This window comes from Centroberyx affinis, unplaced genomic scaffold, assembly GCF_046629955.1.
Source record: "Centroberyx affinis isolate AG114_WGS23_722 - 3 ecotype Tasmania unplaced genomic scaffold, CSIRO-AGI_Caff_v1 ptg000915l_1, whole genome shotgun sequence".
In the NCBI taxonomy this organism is placed as follows: domain Eukaryota; kingdom Metazoa; phylum Chordata; class Actinopteri; order Beryciformes; family Berycidae; genus Centroberyx; species Centroberyx affinis.
This window is the reverse complement of record NW_027279498.1, coordinates 337,088-354,282: the sequence shown is the minus strand read 5'-3', so window position 1 is coordinate 354,282 and position 17,195 is coordinate 337,088. Positions and strand designations below refer to the sequence as shown.

The following is a 17,195-nucleotide window of genomic DNA, read 5'->3' as shown; positions in this document are numbered from 1 at the left end:
TGTGCCTCCTGCCCTCCTGAGGGGCGACCATTCACCGTTGCCAGGTGGGGAGGAGTTTTTCCCAAGGGGATCAACACAAGACGAACCCCCCCAGTCTTCAGCCGGCCTGCGGTGGAGGAGTGGAGAGCCAGGGGTTGTGGAGGGGTGTTGAAGAAGGAAGTCGAGAGGGGATCTTGAGGGGCGGAAGGGCTTTATTAAGATGTAGTGCAAAACACGATTCCCTCTTTATCCCCAAGGAAAACAGGGTGACATACTGGGCCCTTGGCTCTGAAAGGATAAGTTAACAGATTAATAGACCCCTCAAGAGCCAGTTTGAAGGGTTTTTTTTTTTGTCCTTGCTTGCTGTGAGGGAATGTCAACGCACAAGAAAGTACTAATCAGCCAATTAGAAGCTAGGATTTTCCAGCTTGTTACATGCTTTAATGTGGAAGGCGAAAGTTCTCTTTATGGCTAGTGGGAATCTCCACAAAATAGTTACTCTGTGCATGCACAGTAAAGGGAAACAGATGCAAAGACAGCAGGAATGTCCTGGTAGCTGTGATTTTTGTCTGTGTCAGGGAAGTGAAGAGTGTGTTTATGGAGAAGTTGTAAATTCTACTGAAGAGACTGCTGTTTTTGTAGACGCATTCCAAATAATCGCCACTTTGAAAACTGTTTGTGTCTTAACGGAACAGAAATAAGATATTAAGCTTGGCCTCTCTTTGCCAAATGACTGGCATGGTGAAATAAGACATTGTACTATTTTATTGTTATTGGCCATACACATGTTCATGGGTGATCAAGCTAGTGTCACGGGGTGCCGTTAAATATGATTCACTGTTGGCTCACTTAGGTGTATTTCAATATATTGCCACTTGATACATGAGTCAGCATGAATCAAGCAGGAGCGGCTGTGTGAAGGGTTACTAACAGAGCAGGCAAGGGCTTGTTTTGCAGTGGGATGACGTCCTCAATGCTGTCACTGTTACTGGTATTATTCGTTTCCATGCTCAAAAAAGTCTTAATTCTGATATAAATGGCAGACCCCCCACAGGAAGCAAACACTCAGAAGAGCCATGGTGCTTGAGAGTGGCTGTGGAGTGGCTTCTCTTATCTGCTGTCAGTTTCCCAACAGGGAAAGAAAGCCCTCTTCCGATGCTAAGTACCACTGCAGCTTTAGGATGGGCATTTGCATGCTGGACATTGATATAGGCTGTGTTGTTCCTGTAGCTTCGCCCCTAATTTGGTTAGAAAACAAAGGGCCACAAGCCTGACAGGACGGCACAGAGGAAACTTCAGCATCAAACCCAGGTTATTTTTGGACATCTTTTGTATAATGTAGAAGTCTCATAAGCAAATACTGGTTGGGAGCGTGACATGTGGTCCCAACTGCAGCTGGAGTGGAGTCATTAAGGTGTGTCTCGCTCAGAGCAGGAGGACAGCCCCTCTCTATCTCCCTTTAGTGCACACTCATCATATTAAAAGTCTGATCGCAGAGGTTGAAGAGATTGGAGAGGAGCTAAACAAAGCTGATGATACAGGAGGGGGGTGGGGGGTCTCACAGGTTCACTGCAACTCCACTGCAACTCCACTGGAATTTCTCACCTTTGGTCTATCAAGCGTCTTAGTTGAGTGGACAAATCTCATCACTGCAGTCTTTAAGGTATGCCAAGACAGAGATATTAGAATAATCAGACAACTTTGCCTCATAGCAGTAGTTTTAACATATCATTAATACAACTTGACAAGGATTATTATTGTTTGTGGTCGACGCTTGGAACCACGGTTTCCACCATGCTATTTTTTTAACCTACCCTGTAATCTTTCAACTGACATTGTTATTACCCATGTTTGTGTCTAGATTGTTTCCTAACACCTTAAGCCAAGTAGGCATTGTGTCATGCAATACACTGTATACCATCATCTTTATGCTCCCATCCTGTTTATTTGGATTGGGCAGTTATTACAGCCGGCGGAGAAAACACCACTGTTTGTCCTGGGCGGAATTTGCATACTGGTCTGCATGGAAGCTGGTTTGCATGAGCTCATAAGAAAAGGCTATTCGCAACATCACAGGGTGTTGCAACCAATAACTAACATCATAGCTACATGTTGTGGCTTATCGTATTAGTGGAGAAGGAGGTCATATTTAGCTGGAAGAAATTATGCTCTCCATAGGAAGTGATGTATTTCTGTTGTAGGCCATGTCAGAACATGACAGTGGAGGTTAGGGGAAGAACATAGTTACTTTTTCTTTGACGCAAATATTACTCAGGTCTGAGGATTTTTCTATATAAAGGAAGGAATGCTTTGTGGCCACAGACAGGCTACAATAGAGATCATTTACATGCTACTGTAGCCTTTTAGAAAAGTTAATAACCAGGTGTTGGGGTAGGCCTATTCATTTCGCAGTTTCTGTTCACTACCTTATTAGGCACTGCATGTCATTCATATAACCATGATGTCATCGGCGGACAAGTTTATGAACTGTCTGCGTTGTCATCCGTCTGATAAGCCGAGCCTGAAATGGAAACAACCGTAGACTTTACATTATTAGTTCTAGACCGGTTAGTCATCAAGCCCCTTAGTGAGTGAATGTCTTGTCTGTTTTTGGCTATGAAACGCTGCTTTATTCTATTTCCTGGAGACTGAAGCATTCACACTAAATCACCTGGGCTAATCCTCACACTGACTTTTTTCTCATCAGAAGAAAGCCCCTGGACTTGGGGGATCTCATAAATTATATTGTTTGACCGTATTTAATTTGGCTGCTTTTTAAGCGTTCAGAGTTTATGTTGATCACATGGTGACTTGCTTACATGTTACAGCAGCGCTGCATTAAAGTGAAGCACTTCCCTGAGGATTTGGATTCAGGGAAGCAACAAAGAGGAAGGGGAGGTCATGCTTGCAGCATTAACACACCTTTCGCTGTAAAAGTTAACCTCTGCTCAGCAGCCAGCAAACTGGAATTCAAAGAATTACAATGAAGGGTTGGGAGGGTGTTTGTCTGGAATTCCAACCATTTTTCCTTCAGCAACAACATTAATAATCTGTTCACACACAAGCAGCTGATCTAATGTAATCCCATGCATGTCTGTCTGTCACTATAAATGTAATGAATAGTCATACTGGTGGCCTTGCTGAGACGAGTGGACTTTGAGAACTCTGCTGTGACTTACTGAGGTTTAGGTGATGTCTGAAATTTAGTCCAAATACTATACTATCTCTGTGGCCTTGACTTGGTTAATGGTTATGTCTGTGATTTAACCATTGTATTGATGTAGGACTGAAACAAATGAGAGTTTTGTGTCTGGTTGAGGTAGTATATTGTGTGAAATTGTTGTGTTTGTGTGTGTGTGAATGTGTGAAACCACAGCTTGGCTATTTTAACTTCTTTCGCACCATATACTTAGCCTGCAAAAAATATCTCGTCAACCATGTAGTGCAAACTATGAATTAGCAAGTCTACTGACTGAGCAGCTTAGAAGGAAAGGCCGGGAGATAGACGTAAATAAATACAAATATACTTTGCAAATTGCACTTCCAAGTGGTTAAGTAGCAATCATGTGATATTTATGAATATTTTGTAGACTTCTTCTGTCTGACAACTTGACAAATGAATTCAAAATATGGGCCGCTAGCTTTCTTTACATCTGAATCTGATTCTTGCCTGCACATGTTACATGTCTATGGCGATAATACTTCCTCTCTATCATGTATATCAGCTGTTGCCCTGCTGTCAGTGCTCAGCGGCTCTCCTGTGATGTATGTGCCATTCTGTGCATTTCCCAAATATCTCCAGCCTCCAGCGTTAAAAGAGCAGTTGTCGCAAGTTAACAGTTATCACCTTTTTCAACACTGACAGATGAAATGGTGGGGTTTGACCCTGAAACATGTTAGAATGTGTACACCTGTGAGCAGATGGTATGCTCGGCTGCCCTCGCTGATTGTCAGTTTTGCAGAAAGTAGTTGGATCGGCTTGAACTAATGTGCACCGCTCACTGCACTGGTAAGCCTCCTGTGCAGCGTTTACCTTTTTATAGTCCTTTCCCTGCCAATAAGTCATTGGCAATAACCGTTTGGATTGGGTTGTAAACGATGAATTCCAAGCAATATTTTTCCCACCAATAAAACTAATGGGAACACATTTGGTCGTAACACTAATCAGAATGCTGTGAATGTTTATCTTAGACCAATTTCCGTCACTGAGGGGGAAATTGCTTGAATGTGGCTGGTGTTGTTGTTAACAGTATTACAACCAACAGGTACAAACAACAACAAGACCCAAACACAGCAGTGCACACTACAGATATAGATCACATTAAGATATATAAAGAAGAGGAAAATAAGAATGAACACAAATATCAGGAAAAAACATGCCAGGTGAATAAAAACACAACCTAATGATACTTTCATCATGTAGAATCTTTTCATTTTCAATCTTTTCTAAAGCTAAATTTCATATCAAACTGTTTGGCATCAGCCACTTGTGGGGACAGGGTGGCAGAGTAATGGGCAGGGCATTGTCAGTGTGGATACAGATGCCTCAGGGATCAGTGATGACTGTTTGCAGATGCTGAAGAGACTCTGTGGCACCGGGCAAGACGAGACACTCTGCTTTTAAGCCGTCTGTCCGATAAAGGCTTATTATTTAGTACTTTATGGATTCTACACTGAGAAGAACTCTAAAATAACTGATAAAATAGGATAGCACCGACACAAATGTCTTTCTGTCTTCCTGTCTTCATGAGGTAGAGAGGTCACGGAGGATGCAGATTACACTGCTGATCATGAGCTGCACTTCCTCATCCAGAGGGAGAGGCAGAATGGAAACACTTGGTCCTGCATCACAAAGGGCCGGCTAGCACTCGGCTTATCTTGGACCCGCATGTTTACCAGGTCATTTGCATTCCTCTGCACGGCCTCTTTCAACAGAGCCACTCAGTGGATCACCAGCGCAGCTCTGCCCTGAAACTAGTGGTGTGTGGTATCAGCCGGAGATAATGCGAGCCTGTAGAGTCCGTGTCTGAAGTGGGAAATCAAAGCGGTGGTAGAGGCAGAGCTGGCAGTGCAGTCAAGTGTGTGCTCAAGTCTCCAGTCTAGATAAGACCAGTGGCTTTCTTACTCTACCGTTGTCCACACTTTAGTACAGGACAGTTTTAATCAGTGTTTTAATCTGTGTGTAAAGGGATATAGGCCAAGCATCTGAGCAGTGACGTGAACTGGACCAGCGTGGAAACTGGGTAAACATGGTTTTGGTTTGGGCTGTCCTTAGTCATGTTGTGCTGTTCCTCCTCCTCCTCCCTTTGACTTGGCATTGACTGCAGCACAGCGGCTTTAGAGTACAGAGGGATAGCGGGTGGGAAAGGAGATTCAGATGCCGCATTCAGTACAACTCAAAACCAAAAGGAAAGACAGAAGCAGCAAAGGAAGTGGCAGCCTCATTCTAATTCACAGTGATGTAGCTAGTGTAATAGCTCACCACTACTCTCTCTTCCACCATCAGTCCCGTGATTTATCATTACAGCTGTAAACAACGTTTTCTCTAGTGGTCAGCCCCTGCTTGCCAGCTCATCCGTTTCACTCAATGAGGTTTAGCATGGGAACTGTGTTGTTGGGACCGCTTGGTGCGGACTGTGCCACCAAGCGGTGCAGAATGAACGAGGATCTCAGGCATGAGCTCAGTACTGACTCATGGAAAGTTTGAAGATGCCAGGAGGGTGTGTGTGTGTGTGTGTGTGTGTGTGTGTGTGTGTGTGTGTGTGAAAAAATCTCATAAACCGAAAGGCAGTTTCATTCACTATGTTAAATGTTAAATGACTACCATCATCCAGCTGCCAGTCACACTCACCTCTCTATTTGTTTTTATTTCTCAATTAGTAACAGACTTCATGAATCATTGACCGTAGGCACTGTCCATGTTCTCACGTGAAATACTTGCCTCATTATCAACACTAGCAATGTTAACAGTAAAGGGTTGTATGTTCTATATTTTAAAACTACAGAGAAGAGAAGATGAGGAACTTTCTTTGCAAGTCAGTGTGCTTGTTTAAAGTGGATCAGGCTCTTTGCAGCCTCTCACGGTAAAACAGAAATAAAAACAAAAAAAACCCAAATACCTCTTCTATCCAGCAACAAGTTTGTATTATTAGCTGTGAGAAGTCCAGCAATGATGCACATCTGATGATGGACTTTGTAGTAGGTTTAGAGTTTGTCAGCAGCACTGATGCAGTAAAAGGCATTTCAGCTCCATGACAGAGGCTACATCTGGAGGCTATCAACACTATATTGTACTCTCCATCCCCACTTGGCAATATCACTCACTTAACTTGAGCCAAATGTTTTGTCTAATGATGGTTTGTCCCTCAGAGAATCCTGTTTATTAGTCTGAAGTCGAATCACACGACAAGGCTCCTTTTCTTTAAGCTTTGCAAAATGGGTTTGACCCCTTTGCCCTTCAAATGTTTAAGGAAATGGAGCTCTCTGCACAGTGGCCACTGAGTGCCCCGATCCCATACCAGCATGACTTCATATATTTAGGGAAAGTTTGCGAGGAAAATTCCCCATCTGGCCAGGAAGGATGTGAAATTGAATATGGATTCCATTTCTCTTGATTTCAGACGTAGCTCAATAAAAAGACGTATAAACAAAGCTCCTGGTCCCCTTCCCCTCTTTTTCTCCTGATCAGTTTTCCCTCTCTCTGTTTTTCCAAGGCTTAGGCTTCAGCCGTCAGGAGAGCAAGAGGAAATGGCTGGGTTTTCCACAGAATATGCAGCGTAGTAATTAGGCCATGTCAGTAATGATTTGAGCAAGGCCCTTTACAGTAAACCACTCCTTGGTGTCTGAGGCTGGGAGCAGAAACACAGCACTCTGGGCCGTCACAGGTCCTCATTCATTGATTTCAGGACAGTAGTCTGTTCAGTGTAGCTGAAATGTAAGAAGAATTTTATTGATCTGAAGTTGTCCCCGGAGAATGTCTTAATGCAGCGGCAGTTCTGGTGTTATTGGTGCCCTAGCTGAGAGTGTAAAAGACGCCCCACAAAGACAATTCAAAACAGCATCTGGATTGTAACTTATGACTACCACATCATTATATCAAAAGTACTTAATAGCAGAAATCTAGTTAGGCCTAATTAACATAAAAATTAATACATATTACCCTTAAACCTAGGCATATAACCTACTCTAAGCATTAGGTGTGCTGCAAAACTTGCTATCTTATATATTAAAATGAAATACAAAAAATAAATTGCAACAGCTTTGTAGTTGGAGAGAACTAATAGTATCTCTGAACACTCCAGTGAGTTAACGCTAGAACAGTGTCTTGGAAATTGACAAAGAAATATTACATTAAATGAGCAATATGATTGTGGAATTTTACTGCTGAATATTACTGCAAACACTGATAGAGCTATCTCATGTCAGCTGTTTCAAAGTTGATTAGGCAACCCAAGTTAATTGGCAAAAATGCAGCCTACTCTTGAAGCTAGCCATGTGGACACTTGTCATTCCTAGAGAAGTGGTTAGAGAAGCGGTCTTGTGGCTGTAAAGTCACTGGTTCGAATCCCTGGACAGGCTGGGAAAGTGCGAGTGGGGAAAGTGAACGAACAACGCTCTCTCGTCCCTCAACAACTACCATGGAGTTGCAGTTGAGCAAGGCATATAACCTCCAACTGCTCTAGTGGAGCTGCTGAGTGGCCAACAGTAGAGGACTGTGGTTGCACTGGGCAGCTGCCTGGTATGAAGGTGTGCAGCTGTGTGAATAAGAAGAAAGGCGTTGCTGGAAAAGAGCATTTTTGCTCAGTCGACTTTCCCTGGATAAAAAAAAAAAGATGAAAAATGAGGCTGTTAAACCCATAAAATAGCTTTTTTTGCATTTTAAGGTTGCCCCAGGCCAGTTGGCACCTAGGTTGCTTCCTATATTACCTATACGTCTGAAATACCTTACTTTGAATTGTACTCTGTCTTCATGTGTGACAAATTCTATTAAAGTAACAAACCACCTACCTTCTCTCTTTTCCTCTCTTCCCTCTCCCAGAATCTCCTCGGTTGTGCTCGCCCCTCTCCACCAGTGAACATGACCAGCCAGGAGTGGACCTGGGCCCAGACTGCTACAGCCGGCTGTGTGTGGAGCCGCTGGATGGCGAGGGCGAGCGTCCAGTGAGCCTGGTGTCCACCCTGTCCTCCGGCTCGTCCCGCGACAGTCGCAGCCTTTTCGGGAGCACGGCGGCCCTCCCTTCCTCTACCACCCCACCCATACCCAGCGAGGAGGACATAGACTTGGAGCTGAGCCCGACCGAAGGCACCGGAGAGCGGAGTCCCATACTGGGGGGCTGTGGGGGTCGGTGGCAGCAGCAGCCGGAGCCCGGGGTGCTCAGCTCCCAGTGGAACAACAACAACGCCACCGCCTCCGGCAGGAAGACCGGTGGTGGGATACCTCACACCCCCGCCTCGCCCGTCGTCACGGACGCCATGGCGCCCAATCCGAAGCTCACCTACGTGGACCGCGTCGTCATGGAGATCATCGAGACGGAGCGCATGTACGTCAAGGACCTTCGCAGCATCGTGGAGGTGAGCAGATGTGATGGTTAATGCCAACTGCAGCTCAAACTGAAGGTTCCTTTTCAGTTAATGCAATTGAGTGTTTTCACTTTCGGCCAAGTATTCACTGTGAGCCAACCATTTGATACTCTAGAGGGTAAATCATCGGTTTTGTGTGAATTTCAGTTGTCTGTTTTACTTGGATTAATATGCAGCTATGACTGTCTGGAGCACTCTTTTGAGGTGATTCATTGAATTTGGCCAGCAAGGAGACGAGAAAGGATCGGGTCTTAACGGCTGTTGAAAGCAAATAAAATCTACTGTGTTCCAAGCAGCTGTTTGTAGCCACAAATGAGTCTGGACTTATAAAATATCCATTGGATTATTTTACCAGGATTCACTTTCATTTGCTGTTTTCTAAACAAATTGTAAGACAAAAATGCATGTATGACATCTGGCAATTGTGTGTGTTGTTTGGAGTTTTCCAGCACATTCAGATCAAGACTGTGGAATAGTTTATATGATCCGGGCATCGTGTTGTATATAAACCATTCTGTATATTTACAGTACAGTGAAAGCTTACAGCTTGTTGCCTGGGATCTTGGACTCTGCTCATGTCTGGAGTTCAAACACAGAGACAAAAGTGGAACACAGAGCAGGTCTTTCATGACAGAAATCTTGGGTTCTGTGATCTTGGTCAAAGATAGTGGAAAACTCTGCGCTTGTCTTGGTCCTGGAGCTGTGAGGCATGGAAAATGGGCCAGGGATGACTTCACCACTCAACAGCCCACTGATCCCTTATCACATCTTCTACCTTCTGTAGTCTAGAAACCACTTCCAGACGGATCCACATCTCTGCGTTTCCCTCAGCTCTGGCCATTTATCTTCACTTGGGTCTTTCTTCGCGTAGAAACAGGAGCACTCTTGCTGTCAAGCGACCTCCGGCGACGGTAATGTCTTTAACACGCGGGATGTTTCTGAGACGGACCGGCGGTAAACGAGCTAGCACCTTGTCTGCGTGACGGACCGCGCTGGCGTCTAGGCGCTGCTCTGGGAGGGAGAGCCGCCCTCGTCGCAGTTTTGAGTAACGACCTGCTCCTGACAAACACTCCCAGAACTTCCGCAGGACCTCTAACTATTTCGGTAACAGCAGCAGCAGCAGCAGCAGCAGCTCTGCCTGGTCTGGCCCCGGTCCTATAGGCCCTACACTGAGCCCCAGCCCAGCCAACACAAACACCTCCCATCTTTACGCCAACTGGAGAAATAACACAGATGAAACACAAGCAACTGGTTTTTCCATAGGCTACAGTGTGGGAACATACTTTAGTCGGGATTTACCCAAATATGTATTATTCATGGTCGAATCAAATACATGCAGTTCATTAATTCCACACCGAGCCTCAAATCCGACGGAGCTGTGTGAAACTGCCCACTTCGGTGTGGTGTTGGTCTTCAGCAAACTAATTTGTAGTCTTCCACTTGATATTGACTCTGAACTCAGGAGCAGCTGCTTGAATCCATCCTGCCTTCAGATCCCCTTTATCACTCGCTTTCAACTCTCGTGTGTCTATCCGTGGAATAACGTTGTGAGAACAGCTGTGTTGCCCAGTTGGTCTCACACGTCCACATCCACCTCAACACCTGGCCCGAACACACCCAACATAATCATACTCAACATTGTTGGGACAGGAATGTGGTGGGTGCTTCTTGGATCCAGAGATGAGCCCATTCCCTATAGGATTATTTGGACCTGATTATTTTAGACTAGGCCACTTCTAGTCCCACAGCAGTAAAGCAAAGACAAAGGGTGTTGCTTATTTTTAAAAGTATAGATTCAGCTATATGGAGAATCCACCCATAGCATGATATCTTTCACGCAAGGCAGACAGTCATTCATGGTAGCAATGAGTGTGTTTGTATGGACAATTGAGGCGTCACTCAGTGCGTGTGTGTGTGTGTGCGTGTGTGTCTGTGTATATGGTGTTAACACCAGTGCGGACCTTTGCTATAGGAGACTATGAGACGCCCTGCTGAATGCAAGTCAGCATTGCTCTCACTGCACTGGAATGCTGCAGCTAGCTTTAGTTCATTCTGTAATGTGAAGTGATGACTCTAAGTCTGGGCTGCCTGGCAGGCCTGTGTGTGTGTGTGTGTGTGTGTGTGTGTGTGTCTGTACCACATCATTTGGGTGGGGGCTGGGTGTGTGTACAAGTTGTTTACTGGTATACTCTTTATTTAGTCTCTGCTTGTGTGTGTGTGTTTGTCTCTTGTCAACTTGCTCCTCTCTGTATTTGGTTTGAGTTGTTTGTATGGCACATGAGTGTGTAATTGGGTATGAGGGAGTGTAAACGTCCAAATGCTGGCATATTTGTCTGTGTTTTTAGTTATTCTTATCTACTTCAGAATACCCCAGGGGTCTGAGGGGAGTTGGGTCCTGGGAGGGGAACAGACTGTTTTGACTTTAATGGTCTGGTTTCAACAGAACCGCTGCCAGACGCTCAGATTGGCCTTAAGTCAATGGAACAAATCCTTAAAAGGATCCTTTAAAGATCACATCACTAATAGGTGGATTAGTGAGTCTGCTTTTTTAACACAGAAATGACTTGAACATCTGTAGAGCACCGCTTCTCTATGTACATCAGATGAGACATAAATTGTAGCCCATTGTGGCAATCAGTTGTATAAACCAAATGTCAAGTCAAGTGAAGACACACTCACATCTCCCATTATAGACCAATCAGGGGGAGCATGTTGTGAGTTTCTCTATACGCATGCTCCCTCTACTGATAAGAATTTGTAATTGCATCTATGAAACTAGATCCTAATGCATGGTATACTATCTGAAGCATAATCCCGTCCTTATTGTGTTTTTCCAGGACTATTTGGCTCACATCATTGATATGGGAAATCTTCCCATACGGCCGGAGCAGGTCTGTGCTCTGTTTGGAAACATAGAGGACATCTATGAGTTCAACAGGTAAGGCACACCCACAAATACAAGCACACTGAATGATGTTGTAACTTCCAATATACTTGTTAAAGATGAAGCACATCTTAAACAGACCATGATCACAACAGTTAAATCACTGTAATGTTGTTCTGTTTTAAAGGAAGTGCATTTGGATTCCAAGGCAGAGAGACTGTGATTAGTCATTAGTCAAATTACACTGGCTCGGTCCACTCCCTTAAATATCATTAACAGTCCACTCCCTTAAATGTCATTAACGGTCCACTCCCTTAAATATCATTAACAAGCACTTTCCCTACTTCATTCATGTGTGTGTAGTACACCATATTTATATAATAGTAGATGTAAGAGGAATTTGGAGGATGTACTGGGCCCATGATTTGCTACTTTGATTTGACTAGCTCCTGTCATGTCACTCAATGCATCAAATGGGTTAGTGAAGTGAAAAAGGAAAGGAGGGAAATGCATACACTATAGCAAATACCCAAAACCAAGGCAAATGTGGGGCAGCTAGGTTTCCATTTAGTCATCCTATGTCATGTCAGCGACTGCTCTTTGCTGACCACGCTGCTTGCCAAAACACACATTAACATTCCTCTCTCCTCTCACTGTATGGAGCCTCCCTTATAGTGCCGAGGCCATTGTGCTACCGTAAAGAAGACCAAGTAGGGAAGATGTGATTTTAACCATCTATACCAGTGGGATAGAGAGGTTCTGACACAGATTTTGGATCCAAAGCACCATGCAAAGTCCTTGTCAGAGAGATCAAAGTTTTTCCTCTTGCCAGTCCAGCGGCATGGGATTACATTGCAGTGGGAAGCACAACTCCACAGTGAAGATAATGATTTAAGCGTGTCTGTTTTACATCATTGCTTGGACAGAGATGTGGTTGTGGCAGCCTGTGAAGCCTGGGAAGATGTGCCAGCATTGCACATGTCTGCTTAACCGAGTTGTGCCAAATTGCAGGTCGTTGCCTATGGGAAACCAGATTATTGATGTGTAAAGAGATGTGTGTTCTTCTGTGGTGGTTCTTTGGGGGGGGAAATACGCAGAACACTGATTCTGGTTCACTCTGGTTGACCTTGCCGACCCAGGAGTTCTCATTCCTCTATAACGATATGACATTTGACACTGAGATTTTTTGATAAATGCTGCATTTTTTTTTCTTCTCAAATTTACCACCTTTTATTTTCTCAAAGCCAGAAAGCTTTCGTCAGTTCAGCCAGAAAATTTTCTTTCTTTGTTACACTCCTTGCCCAACCTTAAATATTGTTGACAAAGCCAGTCATGCTGCATGATCAAATACTGACTCTCATTGCTAAACAGTTCTCGAAACCAAGACATTTTCATTGCCCCATGAGCATATTGACACATTTGCTTGTCGTCTATTACTCAGTCAAACCATATAGACGGAGAGTCTTTGATGTACGTTATGGAATGTGATTTGAAAGATTGTGTTTGATTCTGATATTTTGATCCATAATGGGTAGCTATGGTGAACAACTTTCATGCACGGTACTTGTCATGTTTGTTTAAGTTTTTGTACGGTTCTACTTTGCCACAGTGAACCCTCTCTCCGTGTATCTACTCTGCTCTAGTTAAACTCCTTCTGTCTTCAGGCTCCAGAAGGTCTGCCCTGAGCAAACCACATCAGCTATTCAGTCATGCATTTTTCATTCAGGATCACAATGTGCAAAGCAAAACTATGGTGTTATAATACCTGACAACTCTCAGGCTTTGCTTTCCCCAGCACGGAAAAATGGATTGGCTTTGATGAAACTCTGTGTGTGTGTGTGTGTGTGTGTGTGTGTGTGTGTGTGTGTGTGTGTTTGATCCCAAGTCAATTGCATGTTCCTCCACATCCCCCTGCATTATTTGAAGTGAGGGTGTCATGTGCAATGTATTATTGTCCAAAATCACATCAGAGGGTCAGTGTTTATCAGTGTATGCCGCCCTCTAGTGGCGCATTTCCTAACAAGGGTCAAATCTGGCAACATCATACAAGGCAGAAATGGAGGTCAATGCCAAGTATTTAACTTGAATTTGAATGCACTGTTTACTTTGATTGCTAGATCCTCTGTATTTTAGATGTGAAGTTATAAGCTTAACCCATAGTCTTTCTTCCTTCATTCCTTCCCTTACTTCTGTTTATTCTGTGTATTCCCACACATAGCTTCTGGATTGGTTAGTCCATTAATACTTTCCTCTCCCCTGTCTTCCTCCTCTGTCTCAGTGAGCTGCTGCAGTCCTTGGACATGTGTGAGAACAACCCTGTGGCCGTCGCCAGATGCTTCGTAGACAAGGTGAGCGGAGCTGTCTCGCTCATACTGATGTACAGCATGATCAGGTTCCCAAGGAAATGAATGCTATTGATCTGTTTGTCTGCCTTGCGTTTCCCCAGAGTGAATACTTTGAGATCTACACCCAGTATTGCACTAACTATCCCAAGTAAGTAGCAGGAAAATATGAATCCAATATTCTTTTTAAATAGTCTTCTGCTGATGATACCATATGTGACAGGCTTGAATGAGCTGAGTGTTCTTGGATAGGTAAGTTATATATGATTCATGTCCCTCACTCCTGTCCTGCAGCTCAGTGGCAGCACTGACCGACTGCATGAGGAGTAAAACCTTGGCAAAGTTCTTCAGGGATCGGCAGGCCTCTCTGCGGCGCTCCCTCCCTCTGGGCTCCTACCTGCTCAAGCCAGTCCAGAGGATCCTGAAGTATCACCTGCTGCTTCAGGTAGACATGTGCTCAGCGGTCATTCTTCTTCCACACTGCTTTACTTCAAAATGCAACCACACAAGCTTAGTAGATTTCTCTACAATTAACCTCTGCAAGCTGTACCTGTATTGGATTTCTTCTTCTTCCAGCAATAATCCATCCGTGTGCCATGTATGCTTGCCACTCAGAGGGTGTTTAGGCCCTCAGTGCTGTCTTACAGACGAGGGCCAGCCCCATGGGTAACATGCTAACTCCTGCCCTGAAACGTGGAAAGATGAGCATGCCCATATGTGTCCACAGCTAACATTCAGCTGCTATTTACAAAGCCCCTCTCAGACAAATAAAAGCAGCAGCCCAACAAAAATATAACCCATGTCTCCTAACCTGTATCTGTCTACCAAATTACCAATTAACCAAACTGTAACCAAACAAATCTATTTGCATCCCAGACATGTTACTAAGGCAAGCTCTACAGCAAGCATCCAAGAAAGAATTAATATATCTTACAACATATGTCTGTCTTTCAGACAAGCTTCTCAAGATGTACCGATGAGTTACTTACATAAAGTCAAGCCAGACAAGTCTACAGGTAGCAAAAATATGCAACATGTCTCACATTATGCTTGTCCTCCAGACAAGTTGGTCAATGCAGCTGTCTCCAAGCAAACATGTTCAAACTAGGGGTTTGGTATAAATATAGTGCATGTGGTGTTAGTGCAATGCATTTACTTTACTTACAAAGTCAATGTCAAAAACTGTGCATTTCTTTAGTAACCAAGCATTAGCTAAAGACATGTTTGGGCATGCTCCACTTTCCGTGATTAGGGGGAGGAGTTGGCAAGTTACCCATGGCAACCCCCCATGTCTGTAAGACAGTATTGAGGGCTTAAATACCCTTGGAGCCACTGTTGCAGCTTGATCCCACAGGCTGTTGCTCTCTGATCTCTTCAACAGGAAATCGCAAAGCACTTTGACCCAGAGGAGGAGGGCTATGAGGCGGTTCAGGAGGCCATCGACACCATGACAGGTGTGGCCTGGTACATCAATGATATGAAGAGGAAACATGAGCATGCCGTCAGAGTGCAGGTCAGTTGGAGTTATCACACAAACACTTTTGTGCCACACACAAGGTGTATTTGTGATACAGAGATGCAGTACGCAAGCAGCAAAATGTGCAAAATATAGTACACATACAGTACATACTCACTCACTCTCACTGTCACTCTCTCTCTCTCTCTGTCTTTCTCTCTTTCTTTTTTTGAGTCAAACTTAGCGTTTTCTTTTTCTTCTTTTTCTTCTTTTCTCTAATTGAGATGCAGTACGCAAGTAGCAAAATATAGTACACATACAGTACATTCTCTCTCTTTCTCTCTCTTTTTCTCTCTCTTTCTCTCTGTCTTTTTTTGAGTCAAACTTAGAGATTTTCTTGTGTCTCCGTTCACTTTACCTCTGCTCTCCACTCAGCCTCCCACAGTGCTACTGCCACTCTTCCTGCATTGTATTCCACAGCTTTGCTTTTTCTCAATATGTCAACATTTTGTGACCTCCATCTCTTGCATTAAGATGCATTTTAAAGCTCCAAAACTTCAAGAAGAAATTGTCCAGGGCAAAATCCATAAACCTTCACCGTTTGGTATTGACCCGTGCGTCTTCTCTCAAGTCTAGTCGAGTGTGAGAGTGCAGGCCTTGTGGCTGCAGCTTTTTAATGGTTTCTTTGGTTTGAGTCACTGATTGAGCGGCAAGTTCACGCCCCTGGTTTTCTTTTTATAGGTGTTTTTATAAAGATCACAAATAAAAGCCGATACAGGAGCTGGCCTTTATTTTCTGTCATGCTGAAGGAACATGCTTGACGGTGTGTGTGTGTGTGTGCGTGCGTGTGTGTGTGTGTGTGTGTGTGTGCTTTCATGTGTTTCTGCAGGAGATACAGTCTCTTCTGATCAACTGGAAGGGTCCTGACCTGACCACCTATGGAGAGCTGGTGCTGGAGGGCACCTTTCATGTCCAACGGGCTAAGAACACCCGCACACTCTTCCTCTTCGAAAGGATGCTCCTCATTACCAAGAAACGAGGGGAACACTACGTCTACAAGACCCACATCTCAGTATGGTTTTTGATGTTTTTTCATTGATTAGTGATTTAATAGTAAAACAAAATGTCGGTGAGGGAAAATAATGATATCAGTGTTTCAGGATGAGCTGAACAATAATAGAAAACTCAAAAAGACCATATTTTCTTTTAACTTACATGACATCATTTAAAAAAGTAACAAAAAAAAGTGGGTAAACTGGGTTCAGGTGGGTTTACCCTCCGCTACATCACTACACTGATTGTGATTGCAGTGCTCCACCCTAATGCTACTTGACAGTGCCAAGGACCCCCTGCTCTTCAGTGTCATCCACTTCAAGCATCCCAAGCAACCCCATACAGTGCAGGTAAATGTGAACTGTGGCCCCACTGGTGGTGGTGCACCAACCTTTTTAATACTACAGCACAGTTACACGGGAAATAATATTCCATTTCAATGGATTGTTCCGAAATGTCACACAGATATTTTTATTTGACTTATTTATAATGATATCATTGATTCTTTTTATCTTTATTTTTTTGTGTGAACAAAACCCCAAGCTCACATTCCCAAACACTTGAGAGTCGCTGGTTTACACTATAGTAGGCTTATATTCTGTATGCATGCCTTTAGCTGGCATATCTTTATTAATGCGAGTGACTCTTTCTAAATGACAAGTGCTTGTTGTTCCAGGCCAAGTCAGTGGAGGAGAAGCGTCTCTGGGCCCATCACATTAAGAGACTCATTCTTGAGAACCACCACACCATCGTTCCACAGACGGTAAACAACAGTGTTTTTCTTACGGGAACTCTGTCTCCTTAGCTATTGAAGAAGAACCTCGTAATAACCGCACAATGTCTTTTTTTTTTTAAGGCAAAAGAAGCCATCCTGGAAATGGATTCCATCTGTGAGTGCTCC

The 17,195-nt window shown here is 43.9% G+C and overlaps 1 protein-coding gene across 1 annotated transcript in view; it reads left to right on the top strand.

The window, feature by feature from the left end:
• The window catches only part of LOC139645839 (pleckstrin homology domain-containing family G member 3-like), a 35,439-nt gene that overhangs the window by 10,498 nt on the left and 7,746 nt on the right, over nucleotides 1–17,195 (top strand). The window contains exons 3-12 of the mRNA XM_071521691.1: nucleotides 8,018–8,550; nucleotides 11,397–11,497; nucleotides 13,722–13,791; nucleotides 13,890–13,936; nucleotides 14,080–14,230; nucleotides 15,167–15,298; nucleotides 16,131–16,313; nucleotides 16,552–16,644; nucleotides 16,971–17,057; nucleotides 17,151–17,184. Of these exons, the coding sequence (XP_071377792.1) occupies nucleotides 8,018–8,550; nucleotides 11,397–11,497; nucleotides 13,722–13,791; nucleotides 13,890–13,936; nucleotides 14,080–14,230; nucleotides 15,167–15,298; nucleotides 16,131–16,313; nucleotides 16,552–16,644; nucleotides 16,971–17,057; nucleotides 17,151–17,184 (1,431 nt within the window). The remainder of the gene's footprint in view (nucleotides 1–8,017; nucleotides 8,551–11,396; nucleotides 11,498–13,721; nucleotides 13,792–13,889; nucleotides 13,937–14,079; nucleotides 14,231–15,166; nucleotides 15,299–16,130; nucleotides 16,314–16,551; nucleotides 16,645–16,970; nucleotides 17,058–17,150; nucleotides 17,185–17,195) is intronic.